Genomic DNA, 19,561 nt, shown 5'->3' with positions numbered 1-19,561 from the left:
CCGTTCTCCTGTTCAATGGGGAGTTTGGGAGGAATCCATAATTATCAAACAAGTTGTTTCATAACACTGTCATAGTGCAATAAAATAGCTAAAACCTTGAAAGGTGCTATATGCGGAAAGATGCAAATATACAAGTCAATTATGCAAAATTGACCTTACATCATCAGTAGTAAGTTGGTAATACATCTGCTGCTCCCTTTTGACATTTGAGTTTGATCAAATTATGTCAGATCTTCAAATGCCATGGTGGTTCATTTTTGATGATCAACTAATGTTTGAAACGGCAGTCCATGCAAAAATTTTATAAAAAATTATGTTCAATTATCTTTTATTCTTCCATGAGGTTAGTTCAGAAGGGATTATTTGTTCATTACAAGAGATCACAGCCTCTGCCGTCAACTTACCTAGCCAACCATGATAAAACAAACCCCTTGAACCAAGGCCTCCGAGTAACCAATATTTACATTTAAGATTTTCACTTAAAAGATTGTTGGCACAACCTAAAAGGGGAAGTGATCCATGAGGAGTGAGAGGCGGCATTGCCCTCAAACCCGCTCTTGCTCCAGCAAAAGTCCAGCCCATTATCCCGGGATAAACAGCAGATGCCTTTGGTAGAAGCTCTTGAAGAGCATTCGAAGCTTCATCAGATGAGACATTTGGTGAGGAATTTCTTGACTTCCATTCCCATGTTGAACCTACATACAAACTATGGTTCCCCTGGACAGCAAGCCATGCATCTGAGAGTATCGAGGGCCCATGGTCTGGATAATCTTCCCTGAAGAACATTATGCTAGATTTATGTGAATGAACCCAAACAGAGAGAGAAAAGCATAGGCCATCTGGAGACCAGATGACTTGAAAACATTTGGTTGTATTCAATTTTCTCCTATGGGATATGATTAGACCGGCTTGGGGAGGTTTACGAAAGCAAAAGGAAACTAGAGTTATCATTTGTTATGCCATTTTTAGGTCCTCTACATAGCACTTAATTAAATTAATTTATTGTCAAACTTTCTAAACTCAGAGAAATTGCTTTATGTGAAGACTTCATTCTACATTTCAGATCTGGAACTTAATTAAATTAATTTATTGTCAAACTTTCTAAACTCAGAGAAATTGCTTTATGTGAAGACTTCATTCTCCATTTCAGATCTGGAATTATTGCCTGATCAGTCTTCTAGTTTTGTAGTGCAAGAGAGAAGTTTTACCCCATATTATCAGGCAGTTGCAGGTGCAAAATAACACCTCTACATGTCCTCAAAGGAAGCCTCCCAGCAAGCTCCGGAAGCAAGTCTGCTTTGGCACCTAGGCATATTACCACAGCATCATATTCCCCTAATAGACAAACAGAAGCATAAATTAATTAATTAAGAAAGAAACATAACCATTCCACAAATCAACATATAATCACTCTCCTGTCAAGCCTACAAAAAGCTTCCGCAGCTTTTTCTTCCCAATCTCCCTCCCACATATTTTTGGCCAAGTGCAGAATTTTTTAAATATAAAAGAAAGTCCACTCAGAGGATGAACTTGTTTTCAACATGTTTTGACCGCCATTTCACATAAGCACAAGCTACTGGGGAAAAAAGTTCATAACAATGTTATAGGAGGTTACCTTCTAATTCACGGAGCTCACAAACAGATTTCTTCAGCAAACAAAGCTTTTTCCCTCCAAAGCCAGAAGCAGATAATTCTTTCACTAAATTTTGACATGCTAGGAAGAGTGCCTGGTAGAATAACCCAAAAAGGAGATTACAAAAATGGAATAGATAGATCATAGATGTCCATTGAAGCAACATCTGGCCTAATTCCTCTGACCTCGATATAACGCTGAGAATTAACATTTACAGCTTCAGGCATATAAAAAGCCAAGTTGAAAGGCACATGTAGATGGGGCACAAGCTTTTGGGCAGCATCCTTATCAATGATCTCTATCTTGCAACTGGCAAGGCAGCTCTGAGCATTCTGATTACATCAAGCAAAAAGGGGGCAACATTAAACTTGAAAATTGATGTCATATATTAAGCAATTAGGGCTGCAATTAAAAGTATTGAAGAAATTACATCATTTAACGCATTCAAAGTCTTCATGTTTGTGGCTGGTCTCAAAATGCCCCTATGAACACAGATTCCATCAGAAGCATACACAAATATATAAAATTAAATTCAGACTGCGCCAGCAGTGACGCGCTTAGGCTATTGATGAAGATGAAATGCCTTTGACAAGGTAAAGATATTAAAAAAGGACGGTGAAAATGAGACATTTGCATGTGCAATGAGCGAAAGGAAACATATTTAAACAGAGAACAAAAACAAACCTTCTCCGGACTACAAAACCACCAAAATCATGACCAAATTGTCCAGTTTCAGAATCTAATTCCTCCGAACTAACGGCTTGTTCTGCAATGCTTAAGAGCTTTAGACATTCTTTCCAACACTGGGCACCTTTCCATAGAAGCTTAACTGCCGGCATATTCACTGATAAGCTTAACAGGGACAGAACCAAAAAAGGCCAATTTGAAGGAAAAAAAGTGTCTTTTTTTTAGCATAAAGGATTCGCATACATTGAAAGGAGTTGAAGGAAAACCTTTAGGAGAATAGGGATGAAGGAGTCCTCCAGAGACTCCTGAAGCACCTCCTCCAATGCCCACTTCATCATACAAATCAATGTGCAGATGCATATCCAGAGGACTTTGCTGCAAAAGCAATTCCATAACAATCAGAAAACTTGAAGAAAACCCACTAATTATGGTGACAATGATTTTCAATTTCGAAGAAAAAACAGTCTACCTTGAGCAAATGCCAAGCAACAGAGAGGCCAGCAAAACCAGCACCAAGAACTGCACATCTGCATCCATAAACAACATTGAAGTTTGAACTTAAACTGTAAGTATGGATTGAAAGAAAAACGTGAAAGAGGTTAAAGGAACCTGAGGGGACGTTGGGAGAGAGAAGAGAGAAGCACTGGGGAAGTGAGTTTTCCTGAGTGGGTCAAGGGAGATATTGAATCAAAGAGAAGCATTGGACGCTGTGGGGTTACCAGAATTTGCCCAAGGTGTAAACTTTAAAAGGATAATGATTGTAATATGAGGCTTTTCAGAGGAGAATAGGCCTCTCCTTTTACGGTCTTTGAATTTGATAATGGAGGTTCGCGTTCAACGTTCTAGAATGGAGATAAGAAATGGAAGAACAAATTTAGGAGTGCGAGGGAGAGGCTTGAGGCTCATGTTCACATTAGTTAACTAAATAAATAAATAAATAAATACTTAGAAACGTTAAAATACGTAATTATTAATGTTATTAAGTTTAAAGCATAGCATAATTTAGATTCTAGTCCTGAAGGTTAATTTGACTTCGAAATGGAAAAACTTTTTCCACAATCTCTTTTCTACATATTGAGGCCTAGAAATTGATTGCAAATTTGTAATTGCACAATTTCTTAACAGGTTTTCTTGTGATTAACTCAAGATTTTTGGTTTAAATAGAAAAAAAAAACAAAATTTAATATATGATCAATTCTTCAATTATTTGTGTAATCTTTTCTCGTACTCAAACAAATTCTTGTTTTCTAATTTATATCTAGTTTATTTTGACGGAATATAATGTAAATCCTTGGGATTTCAATATTATTGACGGAATTAACAACTTCAATTTCTGTATAAAATTTGCATACGAAGTGGAGTGGTTTGGCAAACAAGCAAAGGCTTTTAATCACTTAAAAGGTGGCACCAATAGAGAGTTGGATTGGAATTGTAAGGTTTTAATGTCACTATAAGGCTAATTGTCGAGTGACTTGGGTTGGGCTTCCACATTTAAGAGTCTCCTTACGTAGGTGTTGCACCTTGTACTCTTGCAAAGAAAAAAAAAAAAATCAAACACTTGAAAATACCAAAGTAGTTTCTCCAGTCAAGTCTTCAGATAATTTACATGCTTAACATACAGTCAGATATGCCAAGAATACTTGATACCATCCTTAGAATACATTAAATGTAAAGCTTGAAATAACACATTAAGACCCTCCATTAGAAAGGCTACCGTTGGGCAAGGATTGGAAGCCAAACCTCAGTTGCGGTATAAGATAGCTTTTTGTTAGTATGACCATTCCAGATTGAGAAACTGGTTACTTCATGTAACCAGGATTACAATTGGAGCTTGTGGTAGAAACAAAGCCCTGGCTCAACTCAGGCTCAGGAACAGCAGGTTATACTTTTCGAACAATAATATGCCTCTCTCGTTGATATTCGACTTCACCTCTCTGATGCATAATTAAGATGGCTCTTCTTACCTGCCGAAAATAACAATACTTATAAAATACAAAACTCTGAAGAAACTCAGCTGTATCAATTGATGGGATATTGAACAAATACACAACAAGGCCGATTTAACCAAAGAAATTATCATATTCTTAAGTAATATTTCCATCTGTGTGTACTGACAGACGAAAAAATATCCCACCCAAAATTTGGGGTACTCCTAAAGCATGCTATTGAAGTCAAGATTAAGCATGGCTAATAGTCAGAACATCTGGCATAGTAAAGAAAAGGTCAATGACTCAGCATTTAAGTAAACTACTTACCATTGATTCATTCATCCCCATTCTAGTAAGATCATCGATCAGCCTTCTTTCTGATATGCGATTGCCAATCCCCAATCTTCTCTTTATCTGGTTTTCTGCTTGCTGTTCATGTTAAATTTTGTTAACAAATTGAGAAAGGGCACAACACTATAAGAAAAAACTCTGCAATAATGTAGAAGGAATGGTACTAATGTCTACAAACCTTTATGTCATTGGCCATATCAGGAGTGATATTTATTTGTTGGTTAATTCCAGAACGTGCTGCATCCATTGTGGAAACTTTGAACAGTCTTAATGCTTCAGCTACATCACCTTCAGTGGCAACATGTGACCTGAAATACATTTCCAGTTAACCAATAAAAAAGGCAACATTTAATCTATTTATATCAAAAAAGGCCACTAGATATTAATCTACTTATAACGTCACAAACTCACAGAATGAGTTAACTTCCAGTTGGATTTTTAGTTTTAAACAATCATAACTCAACTTGATTTGCTAGCACCAATACTTACAATTTCATCTTTGCAAGAGCCTCACTTAACCTTATGATGGCTTCCAGCTGCCTCACAGTAATGGGGATTGCAGCAGCCTCTCCGGTCTCATTCGATTGCTGCCTCATTGCCTACAAGAATTACCCATGTTGATGGCTAATGTTAATTAGCACATGAAAATAATCTTTAGATAGATTTAAATCTATTTTTAACAACTTCTGGTGGTAATGGGCAGCAAGGGCTCCTTTTGCTAGTTTAATTTGGGCTCAAACTCATGAAGAATATTCTCATTTATGGTTTAAGTTTGAGAGTACCCTTCTGATATCAACATAATCACTCTGAAGTTTAGCACATGCAGCTTCTGACAGGCGGGGATGGCATTCTGCACGACAATATTGTATATACCTATAAAATTTGTGACTCAGTTTAGCAGCACATACAAGGTAGCATCAATGTTGGATATGGTCAGCTTTAATTACCAAAAATAAAAAGTGAATTCACTTTAAAAATACCTTTTCAGCCAATTCTCTTCTTTAGAAGCTCTACTATCACTGGAAGCTGTCTCAGCAGATGCATGAACTTTTATGATATGACTTGCTATAATCTGTAAGAAAAGGAGAATGGAAGTTCAAAGCCCTTGGTAGGGGCATTAGGAAGTCATGTTAAAACAGTAAACAAGTGCTTTTGTTTTGTTGTTATAGCATTAAAACAGAAGAATTACTGTTTAATGATCTAGAAATAGGCTGACCAATTCTTAGTTAACTGAATAATGCCAATTAAAAAGTTGGTGGTAGTTGGGGAAAATCTAAGGTGAGCAAAATAACCATAGACTACCTTGTCTTGTTCATACATCCTGATATCTTTGACGATGAAGATTAAGTCAAATCTTGAAAGAATTGTAGTCTGCAAATCAATATTATCCTGTGCCGTCTGCAAGGTGATTATACTTCTTTCAGTTGCTTCACATGAATAGCAAGCATAAATTGGAGAAATTGATAAAATATGGAACAGGAAGTATAGCTGCAGACCTTAAGATCATCATAACGCCCTGAAGGAGGGTTAGCAGCTGCAAGCACTGAAGTTCTGGAATTGAGAACAGTTGTTATTCCTGCTTTGGCTATAGATATTGTCTGTTGCTCCATAGCTTCATGAATAGCAACCCTATGCAATATAAAATCAGTAAAACTCCATAAGCATCATACATGGTAAGGCATACCAAGTTTTAACATTCATTTAACTTACCTATCCTCTGGTCTCATCTTATCAAACTCATCAATGCACACTACACCTCCATCTGCCAAAACCATGGCTCCTCCTTCAAGATAAAACTCTCGCTGGAATTGCATAAATAATTGAATCAATGTGAGAAACGTTTTCATAAGGAAGGGTAGAGGGAAATAAAAATTCAGAAGGAAACTTTTCTCAAAAAGAAAAGCAACCAGTCAAACAAAATTATCAGCACAGAAGCCAAAGCATATCAAGAACTCACAGAGCTGCTGTCTCGAATAACTGAAGCTGTAAGACCAGCAGCTGATGAGCCTTTTCCAGAAGTATAAACAGCTATAGGAGCCGTCTTCTCGACAAACTTGAGAAACTTTACAAGGTAACGATAGAATTAGCATCAACTTGTGTGGCAAGCAATAGAAATTATAGCATGAAATAGCTTAATTTAAAGAATCCCAGAGACCCTAAAACTAATTGGGAGAACAACAGAGACAGGGCTAAAGGAGACAGCAAAGCAAACAACACTTGATTTCAGCAACCTCAACCAATCAAGAAACATGTAACTAACCTGGGACTTGGCAGTAGATGGATCACCCAGAAGCAACACATTGATATCACCTCTCAACTTCACCCCATCTGGCAAATTCTACACATTCGTGAAAGCCAGTTATGATGACTGTAGATTGTAGGAATATCACAGGATAGAGGTTAAGGATATGGAAACTTACCTTCCTGGCTCCTCCAAAGAGAAGACAAGCAACAGCCTTCTTGACATCATCATGCCCAAATATGGAGGGAGCAATCTTGGAGCATATGACTTCATACATATCTTGATTTGAGGCAAATTTTTTGAATTCTTCTACCTGCACATAATCAATGACATAATAACCATGATTTAAGAAAAGGGAATACATTGTAATTTTATTTAAGTGCTAGTGCAGAGATCTCCCAGACATCCAACTTAAAATAATCAACTCAATTCAAAAATAAACTGGCTAAGGAACATGAGAATGGCACTGTCATGCATCCAGTTGATACAAATACACAGAGCATTACGCCATGGGAAAAGATGCAGTGATGTTTACCTCTTCTTGCGTAAAAGTGGCAGGCCCTCGGGAACTGGCTTCATTTGTCTCTTCCATTCCCACTACCCTGATATAAGGCTGTCTAATTGCAACTGCTCCTTTATGGCTGCATAAAATTAATATCAGATCAAATTAGAAGACAAAGATGAGAATCAAGATACATTAAACATTCAACTCCAGGCATAATAACTTACTTAGTCAATGAATTGGCAGCTTGAAAGATACTATATATCCCCATTATTGTCAGTCTCGTACCAGGCACAATCGTTTGAACCAAATGCCTATCCACTGAAAGCAACATATTTCTAGGAAGCTCCCCAGTAGGTACATCCTTCAGATTTAACATGAACTCATCATAAAAAAAAATAAAAAACTTCATCGCTCGTTTCATTTACTATTTCTCCTAAAATCAAGGTCTGTACCTCTGGGTTCTCTTGCAGTTTCAAGGTTTGTTGATCAACATACTTGCTCCTATCAGGAACCACAAGCCAGGGATCAATGGGGCAAGGTTCTTCTCCAGGCTACATACATTTCATAACTTCTATCAGAGCTTTGATTTGAAAATACTAATATATCGAAAAGCAACAACTGTAATAAAGAATAAACCTGGGGAACATGGTCACATGATCGTGGAACAATTGCCCCACCAAGACCTGGACGGCAGGGAACTGTCCTTGGACTTTTACAGTTCTTACAAATTAATTGCACGTAAGTTGCCTTTGCCTTAACCCTTGAAGCAGCAATGGTAATTCCCGATATCTTAACTAATTTTGATATATATTGAGCCTAAAAAATAAAATCGGTTAAAACTGCAAATAACCATTCCTTGCATACTAATGGATCAAACAAATTCCAAAACAATTACCCCAAGTGAACGCATAGAAACTGGATCCTCCTTTGATGTAAGCAAAATCTGAACCTCGCCCGTCTGTGGCTCCACCATTTCCCCTGAATCCCCTGCTACTTTCATCTTCAAACCCGCTAAAACCTCCGCAGCCGCCGTCTCAAACTGCACCAATTGTTAAAAACCAAAAATATTAAGCTCATTCGATCTATTTTGATAATATTGATGATAAAATTTGTAAGTGTTTTTTCACCAGAGGTAGGTAATCTGAGGGAGAGGAGCGGAGGAGGGAAGGGAGATCGGAATCGAAGGAGAGAAGGTCTTCCAGATGGACCACTAGGAATTTAGGGTTATTGACGAGGCTTTCTCTGTACGGGAACACGTTCTTCTCCTTCTCGAAGTTTCTGATGAACTCCTTGAATTTAAGGAGGACGGAGTGGCGGCTCGAGGTGGAAGATGCGGCGGCGGCTTCCGCTTCCGAGGAGGCCTCCGTGAACTGCGCCTGGTTGCTGTAGTACACCGCTCCTTCGTCCCATCCTGACATTTTCTTTTTCTGCGATTATTTTTGCCCTCTCTCTAGGAAATGAAGAAGCAAAATCGTTCTTTCTGAGGCGATTTTTTTCCTCTATGTTAATATCCAGCGGGATCTTTTTTGGCGGGAAGGTGATGGAGTTTTGGCGGGCAAATGCTCTCACATGTTCAGCAAAGCCGATCGGATTAAGTGAGTAATGGGCTTCTTGTACCACGCTACGAGGCCCAACTAGATAAGGCCCAAGATAACAAAGACATCCCGGCATTCCCATTACCCAGCCTGTAAATAGCCTTAATGACTATGCAAATGACACGTGTTGAGAGATTACTTAGATTAAAATTTATAGTTTTCTCTTTAAGATTTTAAAAATTATGTTATGGATGATGAAATTTTTTAAAATTCGCTTATTTAATTAACAGGTATTCATTGAATTATAAATAAATAAATAAATTATTTTTTATTAATTAAAATGATTTAAAATGTAACATATATTCCGATCATTAACAGAAAATATCCATAACTTGAAAAGTCACACTTTATAACATATTATTTCAAATAATGCATTTTCTTAATTTATATCCAACTATAAATAAATAATTAAATTTTTACTAATTAAAAATTACTTTCAATGTAAATTTCGATCATGAAAATAAAAATAAAAACAAACACGTATTTTCCTAATAAAATTAATAAGATATTATTAACTAGAATTGCAAGTTATTTATTCTTGGTCATGTTAGTAAATGGAACACTTTGGTTGTGGTTAAATTTACCCCACATCATTAACTAAATTAGGATAATGTACATTTGAGCAGCCACCGGAATAGAGTAGCATTTTAATTTGAACATTTTAGTCCTTCAATCTAGATTTTAATAAATTTAATCTTTAAAATTGTATTAAAAGTCGATTTCAAAGATAATTAAAAACAATATTAAAACTTTATAATTAAATTCAATCACACAACTATTTTGTTAATGACAAGACATGTCAACCGGATTTCTTTTAATCATGTGACACTAGTTAGCAAAAAAAGTAACTTTAATATTCATTAAAAAATACTAAAAATTATTTTATATACATGTTTTAATTATTATTTAACTTAAATATAATCAAATTTGTTTAGACTGATACATGTCACATGATCAAAAAACTAATCCATTTAACATGTCACGTCATCCAACTTAAAAGGGCAAAATTTTAACACTATTATCAATCATCTTTAAATCAATTTTAATGAAATTGCTGAGATTAAATTCATTAAAATTAAATTAAGATGATACAAAGACCCAAAAATTGTTGTCCATGTAAAGAACTGCAAAATGTGGAGCAGTGAGGTAAAAGCCTGTCAAGTTGATCTAATGCAAGTAACCTTCATGCTTCAAGTACCAGAGTGCACCTTCGGCTGCATGCTCTGCTGCAGCTTTCTTTTTGGTCTTAGGACTGCCAAAGCACTCCAGGATCATATCTGGGCCTTCTTCTATTACAAGCATCACCTTGAAAGTGAATCTGCAAAAGTTTTCAAGTAGAATTTGAGAAATAATATGAAGGTTTCCCAGTTTTCATTCTATCCTAAATGAGACCTTTGAGTTCTAAGGATCAAATTTTTTATATAGGTCATGCACTTACAATCTCAAATGGCTAGGTCCTTCCTCTTCACAACATTCAAACAAAGGGGGTTTCCAACAATTGATAGCGCAGATTTCATGTAATCGTGTTCTAGCAGTTTTTTGAAGTGATTCACCTGAGAAATGAAGAGACAAATAAGAGAACTGCTCCACCCTAACTCACAAATAGTATTAACTATCACAGACCTCTGGATGGCGTGTCAATCCCACAATCAGGATCAACATTGGAGGAACAGGGGAGTGCTCCTTTGACTTCAATAGGTGATGGCGTGTATCCTTCTTTGACTTCAAAAGACGGCATAGGGCCGTTAACAGGAGAGTTGCAGGGTTGACAGAGATTAATTGCCTTATTGATAAAATGGATTCTGGGGTTGAAATCATTCTCAACAGATTGTTGCAATTTCATGTTTTCTAATCCATTAGTGTCAGGATCAGCAACATCAACAGGTGTTTCATCAAATCCAATCAGCTTGGCTTCCATCTTGCGGCTTTTTTTCAAAACTTCCTCCAAGGACTTTGACTTGGGTGCATAACCTAGAGCCTGCACATCAAAGACAAGGGGCTACCAGGATTAAGCTGCAGGTCATTTTGTCAACAAGATAAAGGAAACTTTGCAAGTTTGGAGTGTACCTCCACTAATTTTGAAGATTGGGCTACAAACAATATTTACTTCTAAAAGGAATTAAAAACAAGTAAACATCCAAAAGAATTATATATTGGTGTCAAGAAACAGGGAATAGAAAAGCATGCAGGACTCTTTTTACCTTTAACTTCGCATATATTTGTTGCGCAGCAGTTCTGATAGCATCTTTTCTGTTGGGGTTGATTGCAGAAACAGCTAGAGGAACATCTCCTGCATTTACTTTTGCATCAACTGAAAAATTTCTGCCACTTTTAGATGCTAGAAACCTCAGATCCCAGTTGCGAGACTGGCAAAGTTCCTGTAATTCCCTAATAGGATTAAGCTGCACCGTTGAAAGGCTCTTGATTGGATCCAAAATGGATAGCATTATCTTCCAAACAAGGTTCAAGTTGAACCCTGTATCAAGGAGAATAGCACCAAACGAAGACTCGACCAAGTCACCAAGAACCTGCATCAATACATTAAAGCTATTAAATTAAATAGCTTTCTTAAAGTGTATGATTTAGTAGCATTGTCCATTTATTTTAAAGATTTGCTTTAATCAGAATATTGAATTAAAAAAAATCAAAATCTTCTTCCACAAATGAGACAATAGGCATGATGAAATAAATCAGTGAAGATGATTTGCTTTAATCAAAATCTAGAATTCCACCGAACGCTCATAAATTAAATTTAAAAAAAGAAATCAAAATCCACCATCCATATATCTTGTTCCACAAATGAGACAAAAGGCATAAAAATAAACTAGTTTCAAAGGGAAGCATATGATCTTGAAAAATGAATCAGGACATTACACCGTTTGACTTTTATATGCAAGGGGTGAAGCTTAGCATTTGTAAAATTCATTATTTCAAGGGTGTTTAAAATAGAATCTTGCATGTTATAAAGCGGAAGAAATGTGTGCATGAGCGCAAACCATAATAGTTAATAATTTCTACCTTTGGACATTTTGGCCCTTCAAACAATCCCCTTTCTGGTGATGATGTAATGAAGTCAACATATTTTTCTATGGCCTCAGAGAGGGGACAAGAATCTCTGATAAGAAATTTGTGTAAGGATCTATCTACTGCAACATTGGCAAAGGACTTGTTGTTCACTGACACTGATCTCAAATCAGTCAACTGACCAGGCTTCAACTTTGGATAGACTGAAAACAGATATGATGTGATCAAATAATCCAAGACAGCATCTCCAAGAAACTCCAATCTCTGAGAAAATGATTAAAGTATTACTACTTGTAGCATCAGAAAACATAAAGCTAATAAAACTGACGAGTCAGGTGAAAGATATGAGAAATAAAGAACAAACCAGTCTAATTCTTTTAAGTAGGAAAGAAGAAATGGTGTATACCTGGTAGCAGCCTCCCCCATGCTTATTGTGAGAAGGATGCACAAATGCCTGAAGGAGTAGACCCTTGTGAAGAAACTGATATCCCAACAAATTTTCAAGAGCTCCAGTATCCACTTTAGAGCAGAGTGGCATGAACCTCTTGCTTGCAACCCAAACATTATTAACTTGAGAGTGTTGGAAGTCCACTCGTATGCCAATCCATCTAAGAAATGCAGTTGCAGCTTTGAAGCCTCTATCAACTATAAATGCTCCTACAAGAGCCTCAACCACATCAGCAATTGTTTTCTTATGTAGCCAGTGGTGATTTCTACTGCATCTGACTTCACTATTTGCATGATCTACTTGATAATTATATTGTGAATGAGTAGTTCCTTCAGTTTCTTTGGTACAAATTATTTGGCAGGGATGGCCCAAAGCATAGAATTGGCAAGGATCAAACGGTTGATCGCGTATGTAAACCTGAAAATTAGTGGAAACACTGCATCATAAAGATTTATTGATTATCTTAAAACACCAAATATACATCAAACAAATTAAATCTTCTTAGTGGAATTATCCTTTCCAAATGGCATTAACATGAGGCATTTGACTATGCCCAAAACTTCTCAAACAAAAGATGTAAACAATTCCAAAATGGGCGAAACATCTAGCCTGAACCAGCAGGGAGGGAGAAGGGAGCAAGGCAGGCAGACAAGGGATCTAGCCAAACACATTGTGTTTGAGTTTAATCATTTCTGTAAATACCACATTTTTTCTATAATTTTTTATGTCCATAGGTCTAAAGATCATTTACCGATATTGGACAAGTGACATGACCATGCACTTCAGCATTTAACGTAACCGGTTCACATTTGTTAGCAGTGAACAATCACAGATCACAATCCCAAAAATGTTTTATGTTTGAAAAAGTATGTTGAACAACTACTACAATTCATCCAAAATAGAACTATTATGCTAACCAGAATAAGATTAACAACTTTTGCATAATGAAGATACATTCTAAGACAATCAAACCTGTAAATTTCTCCTTGTTGCTAGCTTGAACAAATTAGAATTATTTACAGCATTAGACCTTCTCCTAGTCAGTCCCCCTTCATCAAGAATATCATGTAAAAGAAAAAGATGGCGGCCTACAGCAAACTTGAGGAAAGCATCACCAAGTGATTCAAGCCTTTCAAGAGAAAAACGCTCTTGGCACTTCTCTGTAGTGAGTGCTTCTAGGACCTAACATCACTTCAAACTGTTAGCAGTAGATAAGATTCATGCATATCTTGACATTTCATGCAAAGAGGGCCTTACCCTATTGGCTGTAACTTCAGCTCCCTCTGGGAATGAAGCAGAAAAAACATGCTTCAGTTCAATTGCCACAAGCAAGTTCTCCAGGCGGTGCATAATTGATGGTAACAAAGAAAGTGAACTCCCAATATCTTTGGAGAAGCCTATTATTTTCAACTGACAAAGCTCAGGAGGCAAATCAATGAAGTACTCATCCAATTCATTTGATTCTGTTATTGGCAACGAAACAGCCATAAGTGATCAGAGAGACCAAGAGAGAGTCAATTAGAAAACAACTTTTTCATTCATCCAATTTGGTGATAACGAAATGAGAGACTGGATGGAGGGGAGGGGGGACCCAGAGTGTCCAACAGCAAGAAAACCATAGTTTTCTAGATTGTAGAGTGGTTGATATTACAGATTAACATTTTAGTTACTATTCTGCCAAATGTAACTAAAAAACTCAATAAGTCGAACTACTGAAGCAGGTTATGAACGGCCAGCAAAGCAGCTTATATTGTGTTTTATTGTTGCAATAGCCTGATTCTGCTTACTAGCTAGTAATCCTGAAGTCTAGGATTAGAATGCTCACCAACATGTGAGAACCCATTGTCTCATTCCATTGACTCCAACTTGAGCATTTCTCATTTCCAAAAAATATTCAGTTCATGATATCTCTTTTACATCAAATAACCTACATGGTTCTAATGTAATTCCTTGCTCTATCAACATGGATAGTAAGCCACTCCAAATCTGGTAGATTTCTTGTTTTCTAGAGCTTTCTTGATGAAGATGCTGATAGATCAAAGAGATAAGGACAATGACTAGGACCAAATAAAGTTTAGTTTACACAAACATCAAATTTCTACTCAAGCATTACATGCCCATAACAGGCAATTTAGCACAAATTAATAATAAACTATTAATCTTGTAAACCCACTAAAGAATTCTAGACGGCATAAAATAATAATACAATCTGAAGAAAACAAATAGCAATATACCCATGAAGATAGTTGCAAGGCCCATACTATCATATTTAGAACGAAGATAAATCCAGTACAACAAACAATTTACTTAGGAAAAAGAGAACAGTAAAAGGAAATGAAAACCAAAGCAAACAAAAAGCTACCTGAGTCCTCCGGCTTTCGATTGTGTAGCAAATTTCGCAATTTAAAAAGTGGCTTTGCACGCAAAAGAGGTTGTTCAGGATGCTTAAGATGAATGTCAGACCTAATTGGCAACATTAATATTAAAACTCCCTTAATTGAATACTAGATAAACACCTAATCTAGAACAACTTGGTGTACATCAAACTAATTTCTGATAATGCTAACAGTAGTGAATCAAGAAGTTGAGATACCAACATTTTTAAGTGCTCCACATGGCTTAAAGTGCCTGAATCTCTGTATGGGCTGTAACCATTTTTTTCACCAACGATGTTTGTGATAAAGTAAAATGCCATCTTGTGTGGAGCATACACAAAGCTATTCTTAACATCTCTTACATCCCTGCAACCATTTGCAAGTTCCAAGCAAACACCTGAAGGGAAATTTTCATTCTCTACAGCTTCTGCTGGAGTCTTAAAAAGTGGAGATGACAAACATCTTTTAATAATCTTCCAGTCCACCATCACTTTATTCCCACAATTGCGCAAAAAAACAGGGAGCAACAGATAGAATGTTGAGGAGCTTGATGCAAAAATTTCCTTGTTTCCTAAGGGAACATATTCAGAAAGGAGTCTTGATCTATCAAGGATGACCTTGAAGATCATTTCTTGAAAATGCTGTGCTTGCATGATCTGCATATGTAGGTATAGACAGTGAGTTTTGGAAAGTAAGTTTATTAGAACAAACTTCACAGCACAAAATACTATTACCTCTTCTCCGTTGAATTCTGCAACCCCTGATGGGACAAGCTTTGTCATCACAGATCTACGGCGAGCTAGGTGAAGATCCAGCTCCATTCTCTCAGCCTCTTTGGGGAGAGGAGACTTGACAAAGAGACCAAATTCCTTATAGCTCCTATCCTCAGGATCCGGAATAAATTTTATATAGTAAGAATTTAGGAGAACATAATCTTCCAAGTTTGTCCATGGTTCTTTAAGTGCAGCAGGAACAAGCATCTCATGTAGTTCCCCTCGTGAATCCTCATCTGCTGACAAACAAAATCAAATTTTGTTGAGATCAAAGACAACCAAAAGTATCTTATCCTGTCCCCTCCCCCCCCCCCCCCCCTTTAAAAAAAAAAAAAAGACAAAAAAGGCTGCTCCGCATCAACCTTCAGAGCTACCAGAATCAGAAGACTCCAGCACTGTCTCCTCCTCAAAAACGTTGTTTTGCAATGGCAAGAGATAGTCATCCAAGGCCCCCAATTTATGCAATTCTTCAACTGCTTTTAGACAAGCATCTTTTTTAGCAGCATCCACTGAAGATTGAGGTGTACTGGCAATTTGATTTATCGGAGCATTGGAAGGTAAAACTATATTGCAGATTGTTCCTCCTATATCATCAAAATAAAAAAACCTTGGCCTGGGGTCAAAGTACCTGAAGAATAGATGAGTAAAACTCACATATGTAATCTAAAAAAGTAAAAGATTTTCCACACAGAAACATATGTAGTGGAGCTCAAAAGTTTAAAAGTAGGTAATAAAAAGTTTAGAAGGGCATACTCATCATGGGGTAGTTTTGAGCAGTACTGATGAAGTAGAGAGATGCTATATCCTGAACTGATGGAAGCACCAGAAGAATCAACTTTATACATTCTTTCCTCAAGACCGGTAAATACTTCAGTAGATGTTCTGAAAGAAATCTCCATATTCATACGATCTTCATCGTTCTTAAAATTTTTAATCAAATTCAGTTCCCTCTCATTCCCACTGCAAAATTAAGAGAAAGAACTTACTTTTCTTTTCCCAATAACAGAAAGAGAACCAAATGAAAAGACCTTCAAATAGTATATGCATTTACGAAAAGCACCTGTTCACCAGAAATGCATACTCAGACAGAGGCATTCTTGCACGGCCTCTCGATTGGATAAAACTTGCAACAGTTTCTGGAAGGTCAAAACGTATCACAAGGCAGCATGTCTGAATGTCAAGTCCTTCTTCACCCACTTTAGTTGCGACCAAAAGATTCAACTGCGAATTCAGTATGCAGAGAATCAAGAATTAATAACTGACCTCAACCTGCTGAGAACCAATAGCAATACATACACAAGGTTTTCCCATGCAGATAACAGCCATCCTCTCAAAAGCTACTGTAAGGCAACTTAACGTGCAAACAACATCAAAGTCTCAGCTGTTTGACGCACCACATTATTTTAAAGACACATTGGCGCTGGTGGTAATCCAAGTTCAAGATGCATCTTTTCGTTCCTTTTCAAAAGATCTTTTTATATATAGACATCCTTTTCAGTCTGCTTCTATGGGCAACAGTTGGTATAAACTGCTAAGGCATACAGACTTTCTGTTAGATATGAATGGAAAAGCTTTCAGCTTATAATCAAATGTCATATCATTTTGTTACATTATAGGATCTAATACACTCATACATGTTTGTAAGTAGGGATAGATGGAGCATGCTCCAGATAAAAGAGGACAGAACAGACAAAACATTTATTAGATGCCCAACCATCTACTACTGGTAAGAATAAATCCACCTGGTAAGAAAAAAAGTCTAATCTATGAGAGTATTTCCATAGCTTCAATTAGTTTTCCATTTCAAATCTTTCCCTAATCAATTCAGTTTATACAATAGAAAAGAAGCCATTTCGGTGGGCCACACCAATTTCTACCCTTCTGTTTCTTCCCTAATGTCTACAACAGATTATGACTACGGGTTCAACCTACAAGAATAATGACGAAATGTAGGAGCTTCTGTCTCATAAAAACCTTGAAAGATTAGGAAATTTCACTTCCTTTAGCATTTAGCAACATTAACAATAATGATAAGTACATTTTCAAAAATAACAATTTCTGCTGTACATTGTGCCCAAAGCATTGAATTAGCAAGTCAGCTACGAAACGAAATTACAAACAACAATTCAATGGTGTACAGGGGGCAGGGTTGGGGGGCGGAATCTTAATACTAGCAGAAAAGGATTACCTCTCCAGTTCTGAACTTCTCAAGAATTTTCTTCATTGTCTTCCGTGACATACTTTTAAGACCAGAGTGGACTCCCACAAGAAAATGGCACTTCAAAGATAATAGGAACTTAAGGTTTTGCAGTATGTATGACAATGATCTAGCAGTAACAATCCTATTCACAAAAATTATACATTTCATATTTGGCTGTAACCTGCAAAAGGTGTTATGAAAGTCTGTAAGAGAAATAGTTTGTTAACAAAATATATTACTTGTTAACAAAATAATGAGAAAACAAAAAGCTTAAAGGCATTGAAAAACACAATGGTAGAGTCTGTTTGTAAGTAACCAGACAGAAAGAAAATGAGACATGGTGTGAACACAAAGTTAATACGAAGAGCTATAATTGCATTTATGTTGGCCACAAATGACTGCTCCCCTCCAAATATAAATAAATTACCATCATACTTCAAGCATTAAGTCCCTTCTCTTGCCTCCAAGGGTTGCAAGAACGGCATCCGTTATTATATGCAAATAAACAGTTTATTTACTATGAAATAAAACTATTGAATTGGGATTGACAGAATTTATATGCAATATGTCTAACAAATAACCGAAAACCGCTTTACATTCTTGAATACCAACCTGAAGGTGGAAAGAATTCCAATAAGGCGTAAAAGCTTTTTCGAGAAAAATGGTTCCTTCAAAATCTCTACGTCAGATATTTCATGTGCAGTCCCATCTACAATATTAGCAACAAAGACTTATGGCTGAGTTTATACTCGAGTTTGCTCAAACAATTTTGCTCAAACAATACTGACAAAACTAATCCACATATTATTAGAAGTTTAATGCATACAATGAAGTAGTAAATAGTATGTAACCATCAAGAAACAGAGACAACAGGTATAATTAAGTTAAAGTTACAATCAAAAAGTCCCTGAACACATTACCATATCTCTCCTATATAACTTCAACTTTGGAGCACACAATATGATTATATATGTTGACCGGTGTTTCATAGAGATCTTTTAGACATAATTTTAGGAATTATTGTATTTTTGTGTCTGATTATTAGGGCCTAATATTATGCCTTTTATATTTGTGATAACTTCCTGTTTTAGGGCTGTTTTAGGGTTGACATGGATATATATATATATATATATATATATATAGGCTGCTGTAAATAACTTTTTTATGACAGAGAATAAAAAACTCTCTCGTTTTTCCTCCCAACAATGTACACAACCACTAAGAAACTAGACGGCAGCTAAATGAAGTTGAAGCTAAAATTTAAAATGCCTGAACAGATTAAATACCTCTCCTACAATCAGAAGCAAAAATATCAGCAGCCTGAGCAAGATATCGATCACATACAAAGTCATCGCTTAAACTTCCTTCATCTTCTACCAATTCGTTCCTCTCAGAGTTATCACCAGTCAAAAGAAGTCGGCAAGCCTACAAAATGCAGATGAAAGAGAAGAATAAATCAGAATTTAAGGGAAGAATTGCCCTACAAACAAAATATTTCCACTTTCTCATCAAGAACACCATTAAGGAGATAAGCCAAAAAAAATGCTTAGTGCCCTGGTTTATATTTAGCTTATCTACTGCTTAAAAGTTGAAGCTGGGTCAAATAGAATTTCATAAAAAGCTCTTAAAAAAAGTACCTTTTTTTAAAAAAATAAAATCTAAAAAAAAAAGAGCTTAAAAAAATGCTCCAATTAGGAGCTTTTCTTCTTTTTTTAAAAAAAAAAAATCACGCCAACTTATTAAGAGAGTTATTTTTTCTCAAAAAGATCCTCTCTCTCAAAAAATACTCCCCCTTTTCTC

The 19,561-nt window shown here is 36.3% G+C and overlaps 3 protein-coding genes across 6 annotated transcripts in view; all 3 read right to left on the bottom strand.

The window, feature by feature from the left end:
- Nucleotides 1-155: 155 nt before the first annotated feature.
- On the bottom strand, nucleotides 156-3,187 carry LOC110410329 (FAD-dependent oxidoreductase family protein). Its single transcript, XM_021419973.2, has 9 exons — nucleotides 2,930-3,187; nucleotides 2,790-2,847; nucleotides 2,587-2,695; nucleotides 2,318-2,462; nucleotides 2,064-2,115; nucleotides 1,819-1,965; nucleotides 1,616-1,727; nucleotides 1,209-1,335; nucleotides 156-775 (listed from the first exon to the last, which is right to left on the bottom strand). The coding sequence occupies exons 1-9, from the start codon at nucleotides 3,019-3,021 to the stop codon at nucleotides 322-324; spliced, it is 1,296 nt and encodes a 431-aa protein (XP_021275648.1). The 5' UTR covers nucleotides 3,022-3,187; the 3' UTR covers nucleotides 156-321.
- Nucleotides 3,188-3,862: 675 nt separating this feature from the next.
- Nucleotides 3,863-8,858, bottom strand: MCM5 (Minichromosome maintenance (MCM2/3/5) family protein). The gene is made up of 18 exons (XM_021419969.2): nucleotides 8,474-8,858; nucleotides 8,242-8,385; nucleotides 7,983-8,162; nucleotides 7,799-7,897; nucleotides 7,571-7,707; nucleotides 7,377-7,482; nucleotides 7,020-7,154; nucleotides 6,860-6,937; nucleotides 6,557-6,661; nucleotides 6,310-6,401; nucleotides 6,096-6,228; nucleotides 5,902-5,997; nucleotides 5,580-5,671; nucleotides 5,382-5,472; nucleotides 5,089-5,198; nucleotides 4,778-4,907; nucleotides 4,576-4,677; nucleotides 3,863-4,284 (listed from the first exon to the last, which is right to left on the bottom strand). Exons 1-18 carry the CDS (start codon nucleotides 8,762-8,764, stop codon nucleotides 4,201-4,203), a joined length of 2,205 nt encoding a protein of 734 aa, XP_021275644.1. The 5' UTR covers nucleotides 8,765-8,858; the 3' UTR covers nucleotides 3,863-4,200.
- A 1,113-nt stretch (nucleotides 8,859-9,971) lies between these two features.
- Nucleotides 9,972-19,561, bottom strand: part of DCL4 (dicer-like 4) — a 17,896-nt gene continuing 8,306 nt past the window's right edge. For 2 of the 4 annotated variants that reach the window (XM_089782692.1, XM_089782693.1), the window contains 16 exons: nucleotides 19,048-19,186; nucleotides 18,374-18,470; nucleotides 17,750-17,942; nucleotides 16,622-16,782; nucleotides 16,315-16,521; nucleotides 15,924-16,189; nucleotides 15,011-15,797; nucleotides 14,776-14,876; nucleotides 13,671-13,876; nucleotides 13,386-13,595; nucleotides 12,372-12,830; nucleotides 11,960-12,229; nucleotides 11,143-11,469; nucleotides 10,565-10,919; nucleotides 10,380-10,494; nucleotides 9,972-10,259 (listed from right to left, as the gene is read on the bottom strand). In XM_089782692.1, coding sequence (XP_089638818.1) covers nucleotides 10,109-10,259; nucleotides 10,380-10,494; nucleotides 10,565-10,919; nucleotides 11,143-11,469; nucleotides 11,960-12,229; nucleotides 12,372-12,830; nucleotides 13,386-13,595; nucleotides 13,671-13,876; nucleotides 14,776-14,876; nucleotides 15,011-15,797; nucleotides 15,924-16,189; nucleotides 16,315-16,521; nucleotides 16,622-16,782; nucleotides 17,750-17,942; nucleotides 18,374-18,470; nucleotides 19,048-19,186 — 4,044 coding nt within the window. In that variant the 3' untranslated portion in view covers nucleotides 9,972-10,108. Of the gene's footprint in view, nucleotides 10,260-10,379; nucleotides 10,495-10,564; nucleotides 10,920-11,142; nucleotides 11,470-11,959; nucleotides 12,230-12,371; nucleotides 12,831-13,385; nucleotides 13,596-13,670; nucleotides 13,877-14,775; nucleotides 14,877-15,010; nucleotides 15,801-15,923; nucleotides 16,190-16,314; nucleotides 16,522-16,621; nucleotides 16,783-17,749; nucleotides 17,943-18,373; nucleotides 18,471-19,047; nucleotides 19,187-19,561 lie in introns of all 4 variants that reach the window. The other 2 variants (XM_021419964.2, XM_021419965.2) reach the window with 2 other exon arrangements.

Source organism: Theobroma umbraticum, unplaced genomic scaffold, assembly GCF_002168275.2.
Source record: "Theobroma umbraticum cultivar Fairchild unplaced genomic scaffold, ASM216827v3 scaffold_56.0, whole genome shotgun sequence".
In the NCBI taxonomy this organism is placed as follows: Eukaryota; Viridiplantae; Streptophyta; class Magnoliopsida; order Malvales; family Malvaceae; genus Theobroma; species Theobroma umbraticum.
Note: the sequence above shows the minus strand (reverse complement) of the source record. Positions and strands in the feature narration are given on the sequence as shown.